This window comes from Squalius cephalus (genome assembly GCF_949319135.1).
Source record: "Squalius cephalus genome assembly, chromosome: 14".
Classification (NCBI taxonomy): domain Eukaryota; kingdom Metazoa; phylum Chordata; class Actinopteri; order Cypriniformes; family Leuciscidae; genus Squalius; species Squalius cephalus.
Window position 1 is genome coordinate 24,068,829 of NC_137135.1, and position 24,785 is coordinate 24,093,613.

At 38.5% G+C, this 24,785-nt stretch overlaps 1 protein-coding gene across 8 annotated transcripts in view; it reads left to right on the plus strand.

Annotated features, from left to right (window-relative positions):
- The first annotated feature begins 11,665 nt into the window (after positions 1-11,665).
- diaph2 (diaphanous-related formin 2) overlaps positions 11,666-24,785 on the plus strand; it is a 441,959-nt gene continuing 428,839 nt past the window's right edge. For 6 of the 8 annotated variants that reach the window (XM_079893458.1, XM_079893461.1, XM_079893462.1 and 3 more), the window contains exons 1-2: positions 11,666-11,706; positions 12,296-12,624. In XM_079893458.1, coding sequence (XP_079749584.1) covers positions 12,538-12,624 — 87 coding nt within the window. In that variant the 5' untranslated portion in view covers positions 11,666-11,706; positions 12,296-12,537. Of the gene's footprint in view, positions 11,718-12,295; positions 12,625-24,785 lie in introns of all 8 variants that reach the window. The other 2 variants (XM_079893459.1, XM_079893463.1) reach the window with 1 other exon arrangement.

Sequence of the window (24,785 nt, forward strand, 5' to 3'; positions counted from 1 at the left end):
ATTAGTCCACTGTTTGTGTTGCCAATAAATCTGGTTTTGACAATATGAACTTGGCAAAGTATATGAAATCAGCATGGAGTTAATGCTCTCCCTGCTGTTATTGTTTTTTCCACAAATATTGAAGCCTGTGAAATAAACTGTGATAATATACTGTCATGTGCATGAATTTCACATTACATCGAAAACTTAACACTCATCGTCTTATGAATTGTGGTTTTTCACACTTATACCCTCAATTAGGATAGTTTTCTTTTTTCACTTGGTGTGTTTTATGGGTTGCATCACTCACAAAATGGCTTTACAGTGAAGAGAGAATAGTTTTCCCCCTCTGTCTTGTAGTAAGACACTTACATTGAATTATACAGACAGAGATCAATGTCATGATCAATAAATTCTCCTATCTGTGACCGGTTGGAATAGGTGTGCAAGGGTAGCAGTGTAGGAGGAAAGTCTAAAGTCTGTAATGGTCCTGTGATAAATTGTCTTCTACCAGCACTCATGCAGCCAGACACCCCTCTCTCCGAAGCCTTCTGAGACACAATTTGCACAACCTATTAACCATGTATACTTTTAAAAGTGCTGTTCTTTATTAACAGCAATATGAATTGCTCTTTGCAACCCATTTTACTTCCGTAATCTGATGTATTTCCGAATGAAATAATTGATTTTGATGGGTGTTTCATACCAGAATGGAGTCTGAGCGTGAGTTTGCTTAAACAATACCAAAATAGCTATTTGGCTCAGGATGTTGGCCATATTGAGATCACAGCTGAATACCACCTTATATGCTGTAATTCATTCGGTCACTGTGATTTTGCCAAGTATAAGACATATTCTTGGATCAGCATTATTTTGTTGATCCTGGAACAACATTCCTGTCTGAAGATTTAGTCCAAACCTTATCCCAACACCTAAACTTAACCCTACCCATAACTTATCCCTAAAATCAGTGGAAAATGATGAGTGAATAAGAATGATGAAGCCCTTAGCACTTGTTGTAAGCCTAAACTGTAAACTTGTCCCTCAAATCTGATTGGTTGATTGGAATGTTGTCTCAGGAACAACAAAATATGTTGATCCAGGAACATGTTGTACTTGGTGAAATCACTTTCACCAGTTCATACACAGCTAACACACACTTTCTCAGATCCAGTAGAGGCCATTGGGCCAAGCATATGTTTGTGGTTTTGTTGTTGTAACACTCCACAAAACTATGGAGCCCCTAATTGGACATGGTGATGGGTAAAAAAATGAGATGGGAGGAAAAAAATAATATTTCAATGCTTTTGCATTCTCACAAACGTTTTGCGTTCCCCCGAGAAACTTTGCATTCGCTCGCAACACTTTTGCGTTCCCCCAAGAAATGTTGCATTCATTCGCAAAGAACACAAAAGTTTTGCGAGCAAACGCAAAGTTTCTTGGGGGAACAAAAAACATTTGCAAAAGAATGCAAATGACATAAGCACTGACACATATTTCCCCTGTACAAAACAAAAAGCCCACGGCAGAATCGGTTATGCAAAGCTCATGAGCTTTCTGTGACTTTCTCAGACCACTAGAGCCAAGGCTGTAAAAGAATGAACGCATAGCATAATATCAGTATCTGCAAATCAATACCAACACTGGTGATGGTATATGTTATCAGATTAACTCCCAAGCCATCTGTGGACTACTGGAAGCTAACTTTGTCCAGCTTCTAAGAAAGTTTTATTCACTGCATTGTGAATGCAGGAAGCATCATGAATGTAGGTGGGAGGTCATTGGAAGGGCCAGTCAGAGAGAGACAGCACTGTTCTGATGGGAAAAGAGTGAAAGAGAGAGGGGGCGAGAGACCCACAGAGAATGAGAGCGATAGGGGAAAAGCAGGTGACTACTGTATCTGTGGGGGCTGGCCTTTTAGAGCAGTGATTTTACTTCAGGATCCTGATTTTGCATTGGACATCAAGTGGTGTCCCAACACCAACATTGCAGAGTCCGAACACAATTATATATTATTAATATGACATAGACTTGTAGGAAAATAATTTTTGTTTTTAAATGCCCCTTTTTGGTTTAATGCTTTCAACAGGCAATAATTCACTGCACAACACAAAATTAACCTAAAATCTGATTATTATTTATATTTTTATACAATAGTTCCCTTTCGAGAACGTTCGCTTTGTATTGCGTAGCTATACGCAGTGGGAAAACTCCTTTTCTCGAGAATATTGAAGCCTTTTTTTTTTAATGCAGTGCAGCTGCACAGCCAGCACAATGCAGAGCTGACTAGTGTGCTGATTGGCTGGGCTGCGGGAACTGCACGAACCTATGGCGAAGCAGATAGGATACGCAAACCTATCAGGGCGCTTCGCGCCGAAGCGTGCCAGAATGGGCGTGGCTACAGCCTATATAACAGGCCATTTCGCCATAGAAATCAGATTTAATTTCCTTCAGCGACCGACTACGTCTTCGCTGATACCCTGAAGCCTTCGCCTCCTGCTTTCAGCAACTCGGTGCCGCTCTCCAGATTCGCCGTTTCCCTGCGGCCATCCGGCGAACGATATCATTTGCAAGCCTTCAAGTGCTCGCTGTGGCAGCGCTTGTAAAAGAGCAAATTTTCTCTCGTGGCTTTGTTACAAATGTCACAAATGCATCCCTCAGATGGCCATGATGAGTGCGTTTCCTGCCTGGGTCTTGGACACGTGGAAACAGCACTCAAGCAAGGCGGCTGCTCTCACTGCTAGAGCAAGTCACTTGCCTCACTGCGCTCGCGGCTAGCTCTCCTTACTTCGGAGAGCGATAACGCCCCTCGCGCCCTCCCGTTTCCCACTCTCCTCGAGCCACGGAGAAAGAGCCCGTCTTGTTCACTAAGATGGACCAACGCCCCTCCCTCGAAGCGGCAGGCCTTGTCTCATTCGGCAAGTCAGAAGTGGACCACAGCGACAGTCTTTTTTTGGCTGTGTCAGAGAGCGAGGAGTGTCAGAGGCTCTGTCACGGACCCCGCCTCCCATCTCAGTCAGGCCGCAGTGGCGCACCTTTGCCCGCCCACTGCCGTTGGGTGGAGAGCCAAGGTGGTTCACCCATTGAAGCCCTGCAGGACCATCTCAGCTCTTGCCGGCCGGGCTTATACCTCTGCCGGACAAGCTGCTTCAGCCTTGCACACCATGGCAGTCCTCCAGGTGTTCCAAGCCAAACATGGACGAGTCTGACCCAGACCCCACAGCCTTCAGGAATCTGCGCAGCGCCACCAGTCTAGCCCTGCGTGCTACAAAGACCATGGCCCAGGCGATCGGGAGAAGCATGGCAATCATCTTTGGCTCACCTTGACAGAGATCAAAGACGTAGACAAGGCTGCTTTTCTGGACTCGCAAATCTCGAGCGCTGGTCTATTCGGCCCCGCGGTAAAGGGGTTCTCCGAGCGCTTCACGGAGGCTCCGAAGTCGTTGCAGGCTATGCGGCACTTCCTGCCGAAGCAATCAAGCTCAGCGTCAGGTCGCCCTAAGAAAATGCCAATCCCACAGCCAGCTAAACCAGCACTGCCAGCGTCTCAGCCCCGCCCAGCGGCTGAAACTCACCGGCGCTCACAGTCTGCCAAGCGCTTCCAGTTCCCAGAGAGTCACAAGTGGGCAACTTGCAAGCGCTCTCTATGAACGCTTCCTGTCTCGAGTTCGGGCCTAATGACTCCAAAGTCATCCTCAGACCAAGACATGGTTATGTACCCAAGGTGCTCTCAACTCCGTTCAGAGCCCAGGTCATCTCACAATCGGCGCTTCCCTCACTGGAAGATGATCAAGTATTGAGTGTACTCTGCCCTGTTAGGGCTCTCAGAATTTATTTAGAGCGCTCTGCCTCATTCAGACAGTCAGAACAGCTCTTTGTATGCTTCGGTGGCCGCATCAAAGCCTGCAATGTCCCATAGGTGTTAGAGCTCATTTCACAAGGGGCATGGCTTCTTCATGGACTTGGCCCCTGTGGGTCTCAAGCCTCTGGTATCCCATTCGCAGGAATCTGTCTGGTCCCCGTTGGACTCTGAATTTAGTTCTACTATGAGCCTGGGGCCACATAGCCCAGGCAATGGTTCAGAGCGAAGTCTTCAGTTTATAGCACAGCGTTTTAAAACGGGTTCCCACTGCGTATAGCTACGCAATACGAAGTGAACGTTCTCGAAAGGGTACGTACTCGGTTACTAACATAACCTCGGTTCCCTGAGAGTAGGGAACGAGTATTGCGTAGCCAGCCGTGCTATGAGCCGTATATTATTGATATTATTACCTATGCATTAGTGGTGGGGATTTTTCAGTAATCACGTCATTAATTTCTATGTTTACATTTCAATGTTGTGTAATCAATGTGCAAATATTGTTAATTGAACTGTTGTGTAAAAGCATGATCACACGTGCTGCTTCTTTCCTCCATCTTTTGAAGGGGATCTTTTGGACACTCTTTGTGTCTTCCTTTATTTACATTGTATATAAAAGCATGCTGCATTCACTGTATAAATGTGTCTATCCTAACTATAACAGTTATATGGTTAGTGTGAAATGTATTAATGAATTTACCATTGTGTTTTTCATGGATTTTTTTTTTTTTATATATATATTCTTCCAAATAAGAAAACTGAACATATAGTTACTTGGTAAAACTTAAACCACTTCTAAAGATTTCTTCTGCTAAAATTTTCTTTTCTTTGATTAGCAGTCTACCAATTAGAAGACCATTTAGAGCATTAATTTGGATGCTCGTTACATGAAATTAAATCAAAATCTTCAGGTACACATCGGAGCACTCTACAGAGCAATTTGACAGAGTCTCATTATCTTGTTATTGCACAAAATTAAAGTAGATCACTAATGCAATCAAATGTATTCAGTCTGATTACCAACAGTAATTTCCTGCAAGGCTATTAGATCCACTTTCAAATGCTCATTAATAATGAACCCCAGACAAAAGGTATGACGTTATGGAGCCATGGATGAATTACAACCTGAGAAGTACAAAAACTTCTCTTAAACCAAGAAACCTTCTCCTGTTAATGTCCTCTTTCACTTCATCCCAATGGGAAAGGTTGCACACCTTCAAAGATAAACAAAGTTTGAAATCTCTAGATTAAAAGATTACCAAAGCTATACTAAAACATATTTTGTATTTTCTGCCTTCTGCTTCTTTATGAAACTTTAGAAAGGAGTTTTGGTGAAATGTAACTGTTTATTGAGGATATGTCCATTTCTCTGCAGGATATCTGCCAAAAATAAATCTTTCTTTTTTTCTGACTTTATGTATCTTTTCCTATATGTAACTTACCTCAAATGGATGCATGGAGTGGTTCAACTAGACACAGTTTTATAGTAAATATTTAAACACATACAGTATGTGCTCTCTGAAATCTGTATAGCAGGAAATTGCTATAGGGGAAAAAACAGCTGTTTCCTTTTGTGTTTTGAACATACTGTATGTAGTGTGAGAACCATATGCTTATCAACACGTGTTTATCATTATATTACAGTATGTGATGTGTATGATTTGCCTCAAATTACACCTTCACTCATACACTGGCAGTCTAGCAGACCTCCATTCATTGAAAAAAAAAAAGAAGCAACTTCTGTACATTGTCAGAATCAATTCATTCAGAGATCAGAGTAGTAGAGAAGTTAATGGGTCTTTTTGAAACATTTGTCACACCGTGGGAACTGTCTCTTTCATTCAGGGTTTTCTGATTTTAGCTAATGTCAAATAAAGGTCTTTGTCCTTCTGTGATCTTGATCAGACATTTGAGATAAAACAGACTAATTCTTATTCTGCACTGATGTGTCCTTTGAAATCTGTCTACACTGAAAATAATTTGGTGTAGAAACAATTTCCATGAGTGCCATCCATCCATCCATCCATCCATCCATCCATCCATCCATCCATCCATCCATCCATCCATCCATCCATCCATCCATCCATCCATCCATCCATCCATCCATCCATCCATCCATCCATCCATCCATCCATCCATCCATCCATCCATCCACCATGTGCATTTTCTTCCGATTCCTCTGTTAGTATGGCAGTAGCTGCGAGGTTGTGTTGATATGTTTGTTTTGCATGCATACAGACAATGCAGAGACAATATACTCATAGAACCCTGAAGCAATTTGCTTTTGTCTGTCTTTGAGACAAAAGCTTTTAATAATCCACTTGGGCCCGTTCTTCCACACTGTGGCAATACAGTGTGAACTACGAAGAGTGCATGGAGCATATATTTCTGGAGAATGTCCATAAATGAAAATCATCCTCTAGTGAAACAGAAACTTTCTTAGCAACAATTATACAGACCTTAAATTTGCATTTTAATTAAAGCTTTTTGATTGCAGTCATGTCAAGCATTAAGTGATTTCTAATTAAGAGGTGCACTGGTGCAGTTTTTGCCCAGGAAAATACAGTTTGAGTATTTTCCTCAGTTGTACTTGTAAATAAATGCAGCAGTGTGGCCTTTCCTCTGTATAAGCTCCCCACAACACAGAGACTAATGACTTCCATACCAATCATGGGGAAATTTCACAAATTAGAAACAACAGCTGAAGCTTTTCCCCTGCACACTGTCTCATGATATGACTGAATTATACAAAGTTGCCATAAGTCCTATTTGCAAGCTTTCCTTCTCAAGAAAATGCAATCTTAAGCACAGTAGTGACTCGTCAACTGAGGGAATTGTGTGAGGTGTGTCTGTATAGTTTGCCAAACTTTGTTGTGTTAAAAGTATGTCCTGCTTAAACTGATTACCTGATTATAAACTGAAACCAACCTAAACAATAGGGCCCCTTTAAAATATAGACAGGATACAGTTTTCAGATGACAATTGTTTTTCTTTTTTGTGATTTATGCAACATGGAAGGAAACTCAACTCCCATAGAGTAGTTTCCCACTTTAAGTTCTCTAAGGAACTATATTTTGATCATCTGTGGTGTCTAAACAACATAACACAAACGTAAAACTGTTGCAACACTCCCAAACTCTTGTCATCACCACCACTTTCTTTGACCCTGAAACTTATTCCCAAGGCTCAAGATGTGTTGTTATCAGAAATTATGAATAGTACCGTTGACATGAGATGATTAACACCGCTCAAGAGGAGTTTCCTTTGTTAAGTACAATAGTGAGCAGGCATTTTGACTGCTAAAGTAAATGGAAATGTCATCCTAACACATGAAAGGATTATGTGATCAAAATAATTCAAGCATATTTGCTGTAATGACTCTTGTTGCCAGTAGAAAGAGTAGAATAATTTATAGTTTAGTGGTCAGCTGTAAATGGAAATCAACTTTTCAAATCTCTCTTCTTGGTCACACGTACAACAGGAAAAGTGGCCTAGAGCAGAATCCTCAAGTCGGCTGCCATGGCAACCCGTAGACCTGATCCTTACCGAGGTAAAGCACACAAGTGTCTGTGGGCAGTTGATTATGACCTTATAAGGTGTTTTTTAAGCTGAGAAAGCTGATGTTGTTTAGTCATAAGTGAGATGGTATGTGAGATCCGATGATCGCGTTCTTCATATATAACAATGAGCTGATATGAGTTCTAATACACAAGTAGACTTAAGGTCCTGACTCTCTGTGGTCACAAAAAAATCCCAGGATGTCTTTCGAAAGAGTAGGGGTGTAACCCCGGCATCCTGGCCAAATTTGCCCAGTGGCCTCTGTCCATCATGGCCTCCTAATCATCCTCATATATATATATATATATATATATATGCGGCATTGAGTGGGGTGGGAGTGAATGGAATAAGTAGCTGTGTTTGTTGCAGCCCTGAGAGGACTACAGACACTCGATTTTTATACTCTCTTTTTCAGAGTACTTACATTTTAATTATGTATTGGTATATAAAGACAGTTTAAACAAATTTGGGAAAAAGTTTTTTAGAAAAATCCTGCCTCCCCTGCCTTTAATGAACAAATGCCCAAATAGTAACACTCCCAAACCTTTGTCAAATCCACACCTCTTTTTTCAAACACAAAGCTAATTCCTAAGGCTCAGGAGGTGGTGTTTCAGCAGTTATAGTACTTTCAACAACTGAAGTGACAAGTCATTTATGAAAGAGCACCTACAGTAACTTCTCTTAACTCAGTGTATTGAGATACCTCCAGTCTCTCCATGCTCAGAAAGTGGGCTCTTCTCAGAGTGAAGGGTTAAGTGTTTCTGAGGCATCTCCTCGGAAAGGTGAAACACTAAAAAGTTTGCAATGTCTGCTCACTGCAAATGTTGCAAGAGGTTCAGGTTCTTCCAGAGTGTTGGCCATTTGAGTAAGTGGGTCTTTTATGAAGTGTGATAGAAAGGCAATAAATAATGTAGCACATATTTCTTTCTATCTCCCAGATCTAAACGTTAAGCTTACAACAAGGCCTGAAGCAGCTGAACATGTCTATAACCCTAACAGAGGTGAACGCCAGTGGACGACTGGAAGTTTCTGGCACTGTAAGTTGTGTGCTAGTATATTTCTGGACCGATGACCGATTTCATGGGTTCTCAGAAGCAGAAGTCGTCATAGTTGGGTAAACTTCTATAATGGTGAACGGGAAATGACAGCAAATACATTTTATTTGTATTTGCATTTGCTCTAAAAGCACAAGAAAAATAAATCTGTGATAGCATTTCCATGACTTTCCAAAAGAGGGAAAAATATAGAGAGATTGATTACAGCAGTCAGAAGAGAGAATATATCAAATCTGCCATCACTCCCTCAGCCGTGTAAGATGGTGCGTACACCATCTTAAAAAATTAAAATCTTTACTAGATTTGCGATGTTGATAACTGTGGAAACGCAGACTGTGAAAAGGGTGTATTGTGTAAATTTATTTCCTCATTTGGACTAAGAAGTTAGGAATTATATTTTTAGAAATGCCAAAATGTTTTGTGTTCTAGTACTTTCAAGGATGAAATAATGTGAGGAACTGGTCCAGAGCAACAAAATTCCATCACACTACAGAAGGTTATCTCCACTTTTCAGTAATCAGAGTAGACTTTCCTATGATTATAAGTCACGAGTCAGGCTTACTGTTCATCTTTTGTAAATGGATGTCATTTACAATTCATTGTCTTGCCCTTTGACACTAGGAATAACTCGTCAGGGCCTAGTGAACAGGAATAAACACTGAAAGCGACAGTCTCAAATGGGCAGAACTGAGTTAAATGGCAGGAGCGAACCATGGGAAATCACTGTGCATAATGGAAAAGTGGCTGTGGTTTCTAATTATAGACCTGGCATGAGAATGCTGCATTTATAAACCACTCATGTGAACAAATAGAGCAGAATATATCTCTTTACACTACAGTATATCTTTAACACAAATTGATTACATCGTTTTATACAGTAAATCCTCTATACAATGAAGAAATCTCTTTTGGTGGATGTTTGTCCTCTCTTTTTTTCTGCAAGATTTTAATTTTAATTTAATTTAATTTGATTTAATTAGATTTTTTTATATGTATATATTTTTTAAGCATATTCATTGATGTTGACTTCTGTTGAAGAAGCACACAGGAAGTAGCATAGTGTTGGCTGGTGCCGCAGGTGATAACCAGACTGTCAAGTTTATGCCTACTGTGGTTACACCCTGCAACCGCACTATGAAATTCTGAGAGAGAAAAAAATTGACAAGGATAACAGTTAAAACTGAAAGATAAATTAAAACCAACAAGCAACAAATAAAACGATTATTCAAACAAATGAATAAATAAAACACAATATATCATGTCTACAATCACTGATATGTAACTGCAGTATATCATTAGCTGAACAAGCACATTTATAATGTAGGCTATTTGAATGTATACTCTTTTAATGGTTCTGACCTTATCATTTATTGTCCATTATGTACCTAATGCAAGGCCCAGAGTATTTGAAAGGCAGTTAAAGTGGCGTTTCCCGTCTGGGAGATCAAAGATAAAGTGAGTGGCTGAAATAAAAGCACACCCTTCAGTTCTTCCCATACTGTGAGCTGTGATGGGGCGGGCACACAATGTGTGAAGCTTATGCTCCCTGCTGTTGCGCTAGACCTCCCAAATTCTCATTGCTTCATTACACTCTTTTTGTGACCAAATAAACATTAAGTACTATTTGTATTTTATTCCAATTTAGTGCTATTCAGCTACTTTTCAGATGAGAGCTAAAGTGATTTTGACCCATATCTCGACTGTGACTTTTATGTTTGCCCTCTTATTATTGCATTATGTGTCATTTATATATTATCTGCATTCACACCAGAGGTCAGCAGCTGTGAAAACAACTGAATATAAGTCTTACTTAGTGACACAACACCATGCTGTAAACTTGTGTGTTGTGTGAGAATGGAGAGAGAGAGAGAGAGATGAGATTTGGACTTTTTCTTTTTCTCAATGACATTATGCCTTTAAGTACAAGCATAGCATAAATGAAGAATGAAAGTGTTCGTCTTCTTGGTAAAATTATTTACAATGCATTTAGTTCTTGATTTGTGGCTAATGTTATTTTTTCTAAGTTCTGTGTTGGAACTAGACATGGATGTTCAAGTATGTTTTATATAAAGTAAATGTGAATTATTGATGGTAAATTAATGCTTTTGCAAATATACATGTACGGCAGTTACATAAGCAGTAATATTCAGTACCTGAATATGTAAACACACATCATGTTGCAAACAAGCAGAGGAAAATGTGCACAGTGTCCAGACGTAAAACATCTTTCAAAGTTACATAATAAGAAAAAATCTGCTGTTGGACAACACTGAAGTTGATAAGCACTTGGAATTACACAAGATGCACTTCTGTGATTGGTCTATTACAGTTCTCATGTCCTGAGATGGTGGGCATGTTACTGTGTGTGGTTATTTTGTTGTTGGGCTGTTGGGTGTGCAACATACTATAGCGCAACAACATTTTTAAAGTGGCAGTTCACCCAAAAATTACAATTCTGTCATCATTTCCTCACCCTCAAGTTGTTCCAAACCTGTGTGAGTTTATTTCTTCTGTTGAACACAAAAGAAGATATTTTGAAGAATGTGGGTAACCAAACAGATGACCATTAACTTCCATGGTATTTATTTTCCTACTTTACAAGTCAATGGCTACCGTCGACTGGTTACCCACATTCTTCAAATTATCTTCTTTTGTGTTCAGCAGAATTTAAAAAAAATTAAAAAATTAAAATAAAATAAAATAAAATGCAGATTTGGAACAACTTGAGAGTGAGTAAATGATGACAAAATGTTCATTTTGGGGTGAACTATCCTTTTAAGGAATGTCTTCAGTGTAGTTTCTTTTGTGAAAATTAGAGAATATTTCATAGACATACATTTTACATATATTGTGCAACAAAAGAAAAACAACAACAAAGGTATTAAGTACATGACGAAAAGATATGTGAAACAACATCATATGAATATCATGCATTAATTAAATGCATTACACAGTTGTATAGAGACTAAATGAGATTAATTGCAAAGATTAATACAAATTAATTCTTTTTTTATAAGAATAATTGCTTTTCACAAATACACTGATTTGCACTGCTATGCAAACAATATTAATCATCCACTGACTGAGGCCAATCCATATACACGGCAGTCAGTTGTAGTAGAGAAAATCCAGATGTACAGTTCAATTGCCCAATCAGAGCTGGAATCTTTCTACCACGTGATCATTTGTGAGCAGTTGGGAAGCGTCGATAGGCGGGGACAATAGTGGGCCTGGCTCGTGCGTTTGGTTGTGTAGGTAAGCCTGGGGTGAGATTTTGTGAGTTTTATTTATCATTGTGTGACTATTTTGCTGTTTAATACTAATTCGCTATGTTAATATAAGCAGACTTGACGTTTAGAGCCCATGTCTTTATTGTACACTTTTTCTTTAAGCCTCATAGCGCTGGAATAACAGTTTCCTGTGTGAAAGTAACCGCCTGGATAGCAGCGGTCATTTCTCCTTTGAATAAAATCAGTTGTGTTCATTTTATAAAATATCATGTCATATTGCATACAAATCCCAGACCTCCTTTAATATTTTTTTACGAGACGCTGAAATTTATTTATATTGTAATAGGCATACTATATAATTCCTTGAATGTGAAATTACGTACATTTATTAAACGCATTGTTAAAATGTCAATAGTGTCTCGTCAGATGACTGTTTTAATGGTAACGTTACATTGATGTATTAAAGTCGACAAAAGTTCACAAGCTGTGAACTGACAGCGTTTATACAGCTCTGCATTTCTTGTTATTGCAGTTATTCCATGTGCTTTTATGCATTTTATAGTATAAAACAACTCCGAAATGTAATTTATAACATGTTAATCGGTTTTTGACAGACTCTGAGGAGCTGATTTGGGCTGGATATCATCTCACCTTCTTTTTGGGACAACTTCATACACAGATGTTATCATAATCCAGCGGATAGGTGCTTGGAATAGTTCTGGGTCCAACTCATATTTTTGTGTTTTTCCTCATGGATGGCATGGCTTTTGAAGAAACGTGATTTTTCATAAGTGTTTGCAAACTTGTGGGACAAACTAAGCGAAGTTACTTTTTCAAGTGAAGTTTCATTCCAAAGATGGATCAGCAGGCAGCTGGAGGGGAAGACCCCAATAAACCCTCCAAAAAGAAATCCAATGAGGATGAGAGCAAAAACAAAAAACTGGTATGTCTTCAGAATTCAGTTTGTTGTTGTTATTTCTTAGTTTTGTCACACAAAGTGTGTGAGATTTTGTCTTTAGAGAGGTCATTCCACAACATGGATGCCACCATCAGGTTTTTTTTTTCTTCCAGGTTTTTATCAGGTTTTCTCATACTAATATGGACGAAGGTACACTAAATAAAAATAAAGTTTCTTTATTTTTGCTGATGTTATACGAGAATTGCCTATAACAACACCATAGAAGTTGGAGTCAGCTTGTTATTGTTAAAGCTATTGTTTACACATGTTCATGATGGACACAAAATGTACCCTTTTTGTGCAATGACCCAGTGCAATTGACCCAGTCACAGTTTTTTTTCAGACATTATTTGGGTTTTCTACATCTAGTATCCATCCAGACAGCTGTAGCAGTGAAGGATTTGATTATTTTTGTTATATCTGTCAACAAAGTTTCTCTCAAACTTGTAGCATGTTTTCACTGCAAAGATTTTACAGGCTCAGTCAGCACTCTCCGGTCTCAGTCAGCCGTTGAACCTATCAGTGTATTACTTCACAGGACTCGTGATAATGTGCTGTCAAAACACTCTGTGCGTGTCAGTGGGGTCTAAAGTAGTGTTTGGGATAGCTGTGCACCTTCATGGATTGCTAGCTAGGCTACATTTATCATGAAGCCTTAGTAGTGAAACTGGAACTGTTTGTTTCAGTTCATGCTGGCTGCCTTTTTGAAAGTTTTATAAAGTGGACAAAGTTTGCTGACTTACTGACCTCAGGGTAAAGAAAGGCCATGTGATACATAATGAAGTTATTTGTATGTTGTGAATGTGTACTGTTACTTTTCTAGTATCAGGCTTATCATTGCCATCTTGTGATTTAAAAAAAAAAACTAACAGCTAACTAAAGGTGTCAGTAGTAACGGAGTAGTGTGGTGTTGGTTAGTAAAGTGTGTTAACTGTGGTATTTAGGTAACTGTTTGATTCAGAGCCAAGTATTTTAGTATTACCGTATGTCATACCTGTGTGGAAGTAGAACTTATTACTTAATCGCTCGTGTACAGCCTTCTCCTATTTCATATGGCTCTTTTAATGACCTGGGATTCATTTGCTTTGACTTTTAATTCTAAATATGTAATGCTGCCTACTGGATGTAGGACAGTCTATTTCAAGTTGCCTCCTCATGAATGTATTAATTACTTTACAAGACTGCCTCACTTCCCAAAAGTTGTGGCCTTGACTGTAGACTTCACAAAGCAGTCTGAGGATCATTTAGTCATCTTGTAAGGTCTCGGACAGAGCTTATTATTGTCACAGTAGGGTTTCAGATCAAGCGAGGTGAATGAGTGTCTAAGTCTGTGTAATCCGCATACGCATTGTAACTTTGCTTAACAGTTTGTGTCTGGTCAAATGAGCGTGTCCTGTACCAGCTTCATAATGACAGCACTTTTTTGGGAGCTGCAGGAATCCATCCCTTTATGAGCCCCATTTAATTTGTGGAATGTAAACCTTTGGGAGTCAGATGGAGACATTCTAATAGCCAGTGTGTAGTTGAACAGTGTGCTGAAAGTAGTGTGGTAGGGGTATTACCACAAACTTTTATTTTTGTGTGTCATGTTCAAATTATGAGGCATATGGGTGTGTTGTAATACTTGTTTATGATTAGTTAGTTTATCCTCTTGTTCCCAGGGAACGGCTAGGAAGCCTCCATGAGTGGAGCGGGTGTGGCTTGTGAAATTGAAAACACCCCACATTTTGGGTGCGTCTTAATCAGAAAGATATCTTTGCTGTTGTTGTTCATAAATACCAGTAGTGATGTTGTACATTTAGGATGTTGCCATTAGGGCTGAATGATTTTGGAAAATAATCTAATTGCAATGTATAGGCCTAATTTCTTTTTTTCAACCAATATTGTGATTTAATATGCAATTATTTTATTAAGCTCTTTATCGTCTGTATTATTCAACAGTCAAACAATAAATCATTGTATGTATAGTATGACCAACACAATATTAGATAGATTCAACATAAGATGTTCTTTCCTGCAGGCCAGGCCTAGGCTATATGTCAGCGTTAGGGATGGCGAAAACGAAAAAATTTCTTGACCGACCACCGAGCCTCATTAACCGGTTGAAACCGGTTAACCGACTAGTTTAAATTATGCTATGCCATTTGAAATAACAGCCATTTCGAGCCGCACCTGCAATTTCGCAACTCTGTCGCATCTCTCTGCCTCCCGCTCACACACACACTGCCACTCACGTCACTTTTTTAAAATCCTCTACAGCGCGAAACATGAGTCCCGCAAACGCGGCGCCAAGGAACTTTATGTAATCGGAGGACAAATGGCTCCTTAGTTTCGAAATGGTTTGGTTACAAGGTGATCGCGTTGAAAATAAAGGTGTTTGTCTAGCGTTAGAAGCTCATGAAACATTGTCGCGGCTCATTTAAGAAAATGACAGCTCCGAAGAGACGCCGCTTTAGTTTGAGGTAGTGCTAACAATAATAAAGAAAGATGATGATCATCATCACCTTATCTGTTACTACTGAAATGTAGATGTGAGCGCGCGAACCCAAACGCTGTGACCTTGCGCCAAATGTTTTTATTGGTTTATGAAGTACAAACAGGCGAGTTATGAAAAATTGAGTGTGAGGGATTTGTTCACTTCACACAAAAATATCTTGGAATGAGATGGCTAACTGTAGCGTTTAGTCCACTGTCTATAATAGCCAGGGCTTAATTTGAGCCGGAACATGTTCCGTCACCTCCGACGGAACCTTTTTTATTGGATCCGGCAGCTTCTGTGTCACTATGGAAAATTAATTGCCTAAATGAAAAAAATTAAATTACTGTTTGTGTAGTGCTCAATGTTGTTATTTGTCTGGTTAGTCTTTATTCCCCATTGAAGTTCTACAAAAATCTCGTGTTTGCATTTTCGATGCGTTTTGAATAAGCATTAAATAAGCGCATTTAGTTTCATATTTGTTAAAATATTATGTTATTTTTTTTTCCATTTATGTTGATTCATGAAAAGTGAACAGCACGAGTAAGATAGGATGTGCAATGAGACATGGAGTGGGTCAGACATGATTTTGACCACTTCATTATGTTTTGTTTAGTAGAAAGCCTTTCTTTAAAGTGAATTTCGTTTTGTATAAATTGTATCTTAATTTTAATCAAATTTTCATCAACCAATTGCCTGGATGTAATGAATAAGAAGCATATATAACAGATAATCATGGTGGCGCCCGCGCGCACTTGCATTGCACGTTAACTGGAGCGCATCTCATCCTAACTTAACGAAACTCAGTGTATGCCTCACACAGACATGAGAAATACATCAAATACACAAAGCTTGAAATTTTTTTTAAACAAAATAATTCAAAATGAAAAAAGAAAGTCTACTCTCTGATTATGTAATCCATTATGAGCATTTCTCTATATGGGCGCGTTCACTATGGAGATGGCGATCGTCAACTTCATCTTTGCAGTCGACACAGTCAGAAAACACTAGTTTATTAATAAAAATCAATGCACGCGTCACCGGATTTACAAATGCACATCTTGCTTGTTGCACGCACACATATTATGTCGAAATAAAGAGATATTATGTTGAAATAATAACATTATTATTAATAATAGCCTACATCTTTTAGAATATTTGATTGAATGCTGAATGCTTGTTCAATTTAATAAAATTAAAACTTTAATTATTATCATTAAAATAATTTAATATTAAATATTTAGTGGCCAAGTTTTGCGCAGCTCCCCCTGTCAATGATCTAGCACCCCCTCAGCACATGCGTTAAAAATTCTCTGGCGCCACGCCTGCAGAGAAGCTACGTAGGCAGTGTAATTTTTTTTTGTTCCTTTACCTCCAACCCCCGTTTTGAGTCGCCGGATCCACCCCCCCCGCTGCGCTCCGGGACCTCCCACTTTACAAATTAAGCACTGATAATAGCCTAATTTAGAGATCACTTTTTTTTTTTTAACCGACTACCGACAAATTTGATCGGTTAACGTTGATACGGTCAACCATCGGTCAAACGGTCATCGGTTAACATCCCTAGTCAGCGTAGCATGCCAAGTTAAAGGGCACCTATTATGCAAAATTCACTTTTACATGGTGTTTGAACATAAATGTGTGTTGGCAGTGTGTGTACACAACCACCCTATAATGATAAAAATCTATCCAGTGCTTTTTTTCCCCATATCCCCATAAATAATTAACACTGTCTCAGAACAACCCTTTCTCAGATTCGGGGCAATGTGACGTACTTTTGCACAGGACCCGCCCACAACTGTTGACTGACACTGCAGTTTAAGCAAAACGTATTAGTGTAGACCCGCCCTGAGTGAGCTGTACATTGTCTGCCATTGTTTCAACTTTGGAGCAGCTGTAGACAAGAATGTCTCCTAAGCGATTGAGGTGTTTTGTTATAAGATGTAAGAATGAACATAGGAGTCTTCATTTACTCTTGTTACTCGAGGATGGATCTGTACCAACTGTTCGTGATCCAGCTTACAGTCTCCGGAGCGATAGGCCTAACGTTACTGATCACGGCATAAACTGCTTTATTACAGTTCATCTGAGTCGTTTTATGGATATAAAGTTTACCAGTTTATTAAGCACTCTCTGAAAAGCTGTGTATATAGGCTATTTGTTTACCGTTAGTTGCAACGAGTGTTTCTGTTTAATTTGCTGAGAGTTTATGGATGAGATGCGCACTTCTTATACGGTGTTTATTCAGCTCTTGCTGTGATTTTCTGGAGTAAAAATGACGCTTTATCTTTTGTGTGATGTACAATAAACTTCATTAAACTCATCAGTCATTTTTTGCCCATCATTCTGATGGGGTCCCTAAACTCTAAATGGTAGTGTAAATATTTATTATGTAAATCTCTACAAGAACTAAATTGTTGCATCTAGGGGTGTAAGAAAAAATCGATACACTTGAGTATCGCGATATTTTATTTTGCAATACTGTATCGATTTTCAAAAACGCAATATCGATTTGTTTTTTTGTTTTTTTTTTGTTACGTGCAAAAATATTCATGGTAAGACCACAGTCTATGGGTAAGACAGTGGTTCACGTTTATGTTGTGTTTAAATCCTTACCACTAGATGGCTATGCTGAGACGCACCACTAGTGTCCTCGCCTAACAGTGTCTAACTTTTTGCTAGACGCTAACAACGTAGCTATGGCTGAACCCCGTGTAAGACCGGCTCCCGCTGCATTCCGTGCTGAAGTGTGGAATCATTTTGGTTTCCAGAGTAAAGAGGGCACTACCGATATCGACAGGAACCATGCAGTTTGTAAATTGTGTCTGGGAAAAATCAAGTACTCTGGTAATACCACGAATTTGATTGCACATAATGTGTTATGTATTGTGACAGGGGCTATATGTATTTTCTTTTATTATGGCCTACTTGAGCATATAACATTTGCTCACTAAGGCCGGTGACACACTGGCTGCGTGGTGTGTCCGTTTTTATTTCGGCTCCCATGTTAACAGGTTAGAGCTTGCACACTGCCTGCGTGAGGAGACGCGCGGAAAACGCGTGCATGCTAGAAATACAACCGACGCCTATTTTTCACGCGACACGCAAGCGTGTTGGAAGCGTTTCCAGGCAAAATAGAATAGGAAAAGATGTTTATATGCCATTTTGACACGAATACATATTAATAAATGTCATTTTGATGTTTGAAAGTCTCTAGGTTTTGACATAAATGCAAATATAAATGTAATTTAAAAAAATATTATCGATTTTCAAATACTGCACCTGTCAATACAGAACTAAATATTCTATAGCCTATTTTGCCGTCAACACTGCCGACATTGTCTTTGCTGCTATATATTTATGTTTAACATGAAGTATAGGCCTTCCACAACTCTCTCCCCAAATGTCAAATATCTCACCAATGAGGCTTATCATGTCACCTAGCAGCAGCAGCGCTGCGTCAGACACGTTTCTGGTGTGCAAAGACATGGAAAAAGCCATGCAAACGCCACGCAACAGAAACGCCACGCAGCCACTGTGTCGCTGGCCTAAGAACATGTGAACCACAATCCCAAACTGGCAGTTTGATTTTCTGTGTACTGAATTGTTTACCTAAAGTAAACTTCTTTGACTTTTATACACATGTCTTTTTTTAAATATTACTTTTTCTAAAATTATAGTCCTACTTTTAAAAAAATCCCAATATATCGCCTTATGCACAGTATCGAAATGTATTGCAATATATTGAATCGTGGCCCATGTATCGTGATGCGTATCGTATCGCCAGATTCTTGCCAAAACACAGCCCTAGTTGCAACGTTGCTGAGAATTTGCTATTTGCGGAGAATAATAAATCGGAAAATAATAAATAAGAAACAATAATCGCTGTACTAGTGGATATTGAGGCTTCCACACAATCACACATGACCCAGCCTTTTTGAGCCAGGCCTTAACACTGATGTCACTCTCTCTTACACTAATGATCTCACTATTGCACATCCTGTTACTGTTTTGGTGCCAGGCATGTTCTCTGTTGCCTAACTTTTCTGCGCACATAAGACGTCCAGAACTTCTGCTATTACGCAATACAGCTTTCGGCAAAATTAAGGAACTCATGCACTAAAGAGTGGTGAAGTTTGAATCTAGTCTTTTTAGCTTTCTCTCTGCAACAAGTTTGTCTCTATAGCACCCATTATGGTATATGGCAGGTAATAAATTAGTTTGTCAGCAGATGTATAACAGTAATGTAGGCATATTTGGTTGGGGGGAATGGTAAAAGATGTTCTAGGTCTAATGAAGTAATCAATTTAAACTATTTGCAAATAATATTTTATTTTAAAATGTACTCACATTCACTCTTATTAATTTGAATATGCCGAAAAAGCAAAAGTTTGTCTCGTCACCTTCAGTTATGAATTACATGAATCACGATAGCATATTTGCAATTCAAAACTGTGAAGATTCATAAAAGGTGGTTTGCATCATAGGCTATTCTTGTCGGTCGCTGAACAGTAAGACCCGCCTTCTTCGATTTGATTGGCCATCTCGATCATTTTGACATTGACGAGCGCATTTATACTTCTGAGGCAGAGCAGCCTAATTTTTTTTATCAGCCTTTAATTTTTTTACTTCTAAATCTTTTTTGTCATCCTAACAACAAACAGCTTTACTCATTCTACACTAAAATAAGATAAGAAAGGATTTCACTGTTTTGTATGATTTGTGTGGCTATATTATAAATGCTGCATAATGTTAATATCAGTAGTTGTATAGAGCTGCACGATAATGGATAAATTGAGAGTCCCGGTAAAAAAACCAATTCTGAATAGACAACTAAACAAAATAACATGTAGTCTACTAGAGATTCTGACAAAATCTTAATTGCTGCACTCTATTTACAAAAATATTGAATTAATTATGAATTAAATTTTTTTTTTAATTGGTTTGAATGAACGATTCAATGACTCTCTTATAAAGACTTCACTTTTTTTGCTTTCTGGATTTATCAGTGTTTTTGAACAAATCTCTTGAATGATTGAATTAAAAAATTAACAGTCGCTTGTTTATTTGTTTATATATTTAATAGGGACAATGAATTTGACATTGAATATGCATGGATATTCTTTTGAAGATTCTTACATCTGAGATGCTGAAGACAGATGTAAAGAGGAGAACAGAGACGTGCCGGCAGAGAAAATATAAAAAAATATAGAAAAATATTTTTAAAGCTGAAGTCAGACCATTCTGCTCTAAATCTTGAAATTTTACTTCTATCTAATTTAAAAAAAAAAAAAAAAACTGATTATGCTACATGCTTTTAGCGTCTTTGTTTGGATTGTGAATGCAGTGGCAGCCCTAGAAATGATGATACTGTCAGGTTGAAAAGACCCCAGAGTTAGTGGAGCTGTTTCATTCCTTTAGGCCACATGATGACAACTGCTCTCTCTGGGTCAGCGTCAACTCAAACACAGATTTGAATGTTCTGCTGTGATCGTAGCTTAGACATACCTGAATCATTGTCGTTTAAGAATGAGATTGTGGGGATGTGTTTTAATCGAGATTGCAATATTTTAACGCTTAATTGTGCAGCTCTAAGTGGTATGTTTATCTGTAGTTTTATTTGACATTTTTTAAATGATTGGTATCACAGATAAGTTATGTCGTAAGTGGGAGTTTTATGTGGACCCCCAGCACCTGAGCACAGATGCACAGGAGATCCTCTTCTCTATCTTCATTGGTTTATGGACATTCTTTAACAGTTCTGTCTAATAATTGAAAGGCAAATGCTTTATACTTATACTTTTTTCATATACAGTACTGTCATGTCCAAGTTGTGTGAATTTGATGCAGACAGAAGGACAGTGCTGCCGTCAGTGGACACTCCTGAGTGGGCAATTTTAAATCCTTGGTTTCAAACTATTGTGCTATAACCAGTTGGTCGCTATGTCATATTTATTTAATATTACTTGTGTACTACTATTATGTAAAATTGCCATTACCTGGGCTTGATTTGAGAAAATTTGATTCATAGTGCACAGATTACTAGTTTACCAGATTACTAAAGCCACTTTTCCACCATTGGGCTAAACCATTCTCTTTGTTTAACCATTCCGTTCCTTGCCAATCCGGCTTAGAAGAATGGATATGATTTCATATGCAGTACAGATATGATTTAATTTTCCACTGTGGGGCTGATAAGGGCCACTCTTTGGAATTAAATACAAATGCATCATTCGTTGCCTTGATAACGCAACGATTTATAGACCTTATGCGCCAGAGAAACGAGGGCGCCGCCATCTTTAGAATATTGTCTTTTAACTTCTGTTTTTGTCTTTCAATCCAACCGTCTCCACTGATTTTGCATTGCGAGAAGCTGCCTCCTTATTTCTGACTTAAAACAAAAAACAAAAAATGTCTAAAAGCTGCTATGTGGCAAGGTGTACAGCAAACAAGCTGTGTGGGCGTGGCCTAAATGCGCTCTGTCTCTATGCCGGGGACACACTTAACGTCTAGCTGAAACATTCTAAGACTGACTGAACACAAGTTTACAGACTGTTTCCATTGACTGCAGCAGATTTTAAACACCGACTGAACGCAACTCGGCGCATTTGGGCAGTAGCACCTCACTGCAGTACACGAGATCCAGGGGGCGGAGTTGGATCCAGATCCAACTCCTCCCCCTGGATTTCGTGTTCTGCAGTGAGGACCATCAGGGTATGTAGGGCCCCATGATTTCCGTGATGCGGAAAACGCGGACGGAATCACGGAATTTACACATGAAAACGGAATTCTCTTATACGCGCGGAATCGCACGGAATTTGCATATATTTTGTTGACATATTAAATAAACTACTTTTTTTTACTTCGTTCTCATTTTTTCAGTTTAAAACAACAAACGTAGAAAGGTCTCTACCTAAACCCAGAGCAATATAGAGAGACATCTGTCAATACAGTTAATATACAGGGATATATAGGGATGCAAACAGCACGCTTTTCAGTATGCGCGCGAGCGTGAACCACTAGTGTTTCTTCTTGCTGCGTATCTTTTACTGTCTATGGCAGGAGTCTCCGTGGCCTGATTGGAGGTAACTAGCTCGTCAAGGGGCCGTTCACATGTCGTGTCTTTTGCGCGCTCAAGTTCGTTATTTCAAATGTAGGCGCACGGCAAGCGCACTCATAATTGAAGCGACGCGCTCGTTTTTTCCAAGCGCAGCGAGATGAAAACACCTCAACTCTTCAGAATGCCGCAAGCGCACCGCAGGTCATGTGACAAGAACCAACATATCAGCTTCACCCTTTCCGTAACAACATTGAAAGCTCAGTCAACATGAAGGATGGGGGTACACCACAAACACTACGGGTGTTTTTCTCTTCTCCGTAAATAAATCTCGTAGCAGAGCTACAGCAAGCGTTTTTTGGTGGTGGAAATCTATTAGCTACTAAAACTTCTTTGTCGTTGTGGAGAGCGCAGTGCATGGTTGCATAGCAACGACAGACGCCACGGGAAAATCGGACCGAATTTTACTAATAATAATAAAAGATAAGCTAATATGCATTGCATTTATAAATGTCAGTAATTTATCTTGTTTGACTCATTCTTTTTATAAAAATGATTTAAAGGCTAATTTAATCTTTAATTTAATATTCATCAATCCTACCTTGTAACTGTTAGCTACCTTTAATATGTTACTGTTATTTTTGGCCAGAGATTTGTTGAAGGTTTGGCTGAATTTTGGAGAATTTTGAATGTGCTTTGCTGAATATATTAACAGTTTAAATAAAAAAGCTGAATTGTGAGTTTGTGTAACTGAATTTTTAAAGGTCAATACTGCTTAGAAGTGAAAAGAAAACAAGCAAATCCGAAAAATCCGAAAGGGCTAAAAATAAATCCAAAAAAACGGAATTTGAGAAAAAATAAAACGGATTTCATAGGGCCCTAGGTATGATCAGTCGTAGGTATCAAATTACATTCATAATCGGAGATGTAAATAGCAACCGTGTTATGGAGGATGATCAGATGTTTATTTTAATTTCATTATTAATGTATAAATATTAATTTGTGTTTAACACCGCTCAAATAGCACGATTAGTCAGCTACAGAGAAACTGGTAGCCAGGCAACAGACAAGTGACCAATCCTGAGTGGCAACGTCACTACACACATTCTACGAGCTCAGTTCGACACGGTTAGCTAACCATTCTGAGAATACCGGGCCGAGAAAGGTTTGCCATCGTGCCGTGCCAAACCAGGCTTAAGTGGAAACATAACTGGAACCGTTCCTTACCGTTCTTCGAACCATTTGGCCCGACGGTGGAAACGCAGCTTAAAGGGTTAGTATTTTTTTTTTTTTGCGCACCAAAAGTATTCTCGTGGCTTCATAACATAATGGTTTAACCACTGTAGTCACATTGAGTATTTTAACGATGTCTTTACTTCCTTTCTGGGCCTTCAAAGTGGTAATAAATTTGCAAACTATGGGGTTGCTCGGATTTCATCAAAAATAAATATCTTAATTTGTGTTCCGAAGATGAACGAAGGTTTTACGGGTTTGGAGCAACATGAGGATGAGTAATTAATGACAGAATTTTCATTTTTGGGTGAACTAACCCTTTAAGTGTACTGTTGGTTACAGTTACATCCTTTTTATTGTTTTTTACACTGTTTCTGAAATTGGAAAAACAACTTTTTTTCACAGCCTTATTTTTTTAGCAAATTATTATTATTTTAAATTATAGATGAGTTACATTATTTTAGTAAAGGTTTTGTAATATATATATATATATATATATATATATATATATATATATATATATATATATATATATATATATATATATATATATATATATATATATATATATGCACTGCTCTTTCTGTCAAAATAGAATGACAGTTTATTAAATTTTTTTAAACTGTGTCAATACATTTAAAGATTGTATAAAGCTGTGACCAGTTAGGAAGCCAACCACCAATAGCTTTAGGGAATGAGTCGACTTAGCGACCAACAGATCTTTGACCTTATTTTAAACGGGCTTAACCATGGGGGTGGACACATTTTATGGAAAACGTATGTGTTGCCAAAAGATTCCAGCATTGAATATGCATGTATATTCTTTTGAATGAGAGCCATCTCTGGTCTTATGATAAATCTGTCCTTAGCTGGATTAGAGAAGGTTATAACCCCTTGAGCATGCTAAGCATTATCACCCAGCGTTAGATTTCTGTAATGCACTGGGGCTAATCTTTACAGTTTGCCCCAGGATCAGACCCATGGGGAGAGAAAAGAGGCAAGAGGAAGTTTATATATATATAAATTATATATATAATTTTTTTTTTTTTTTTTTACATTTTTTACAGCATTTAGAGAGGGAATTACATCATGGAGCTTCTGTTGATGGCACAAATAAAGACAAACACAGTTTTCTTATGCGATGCAGACACACCAAAGTTTGTTATTTTGTTAGGCGGTTCTTTTTATGCACTCGACTTTCAGTGTGAAAGAACGCAGATTTTGCATTTATGGAATGAATTCCTCACTTGTCTTCTAACTGAGTCTTATGAAGTCATGGAAGTGGAATTCTAGCCAGCGCTTTTCCTCAAAAGGCATTCCGGAGTACAGACTGAATGGAAGTTTACCTCCATTAAATTCCATTGCAAATGAATGAAACTC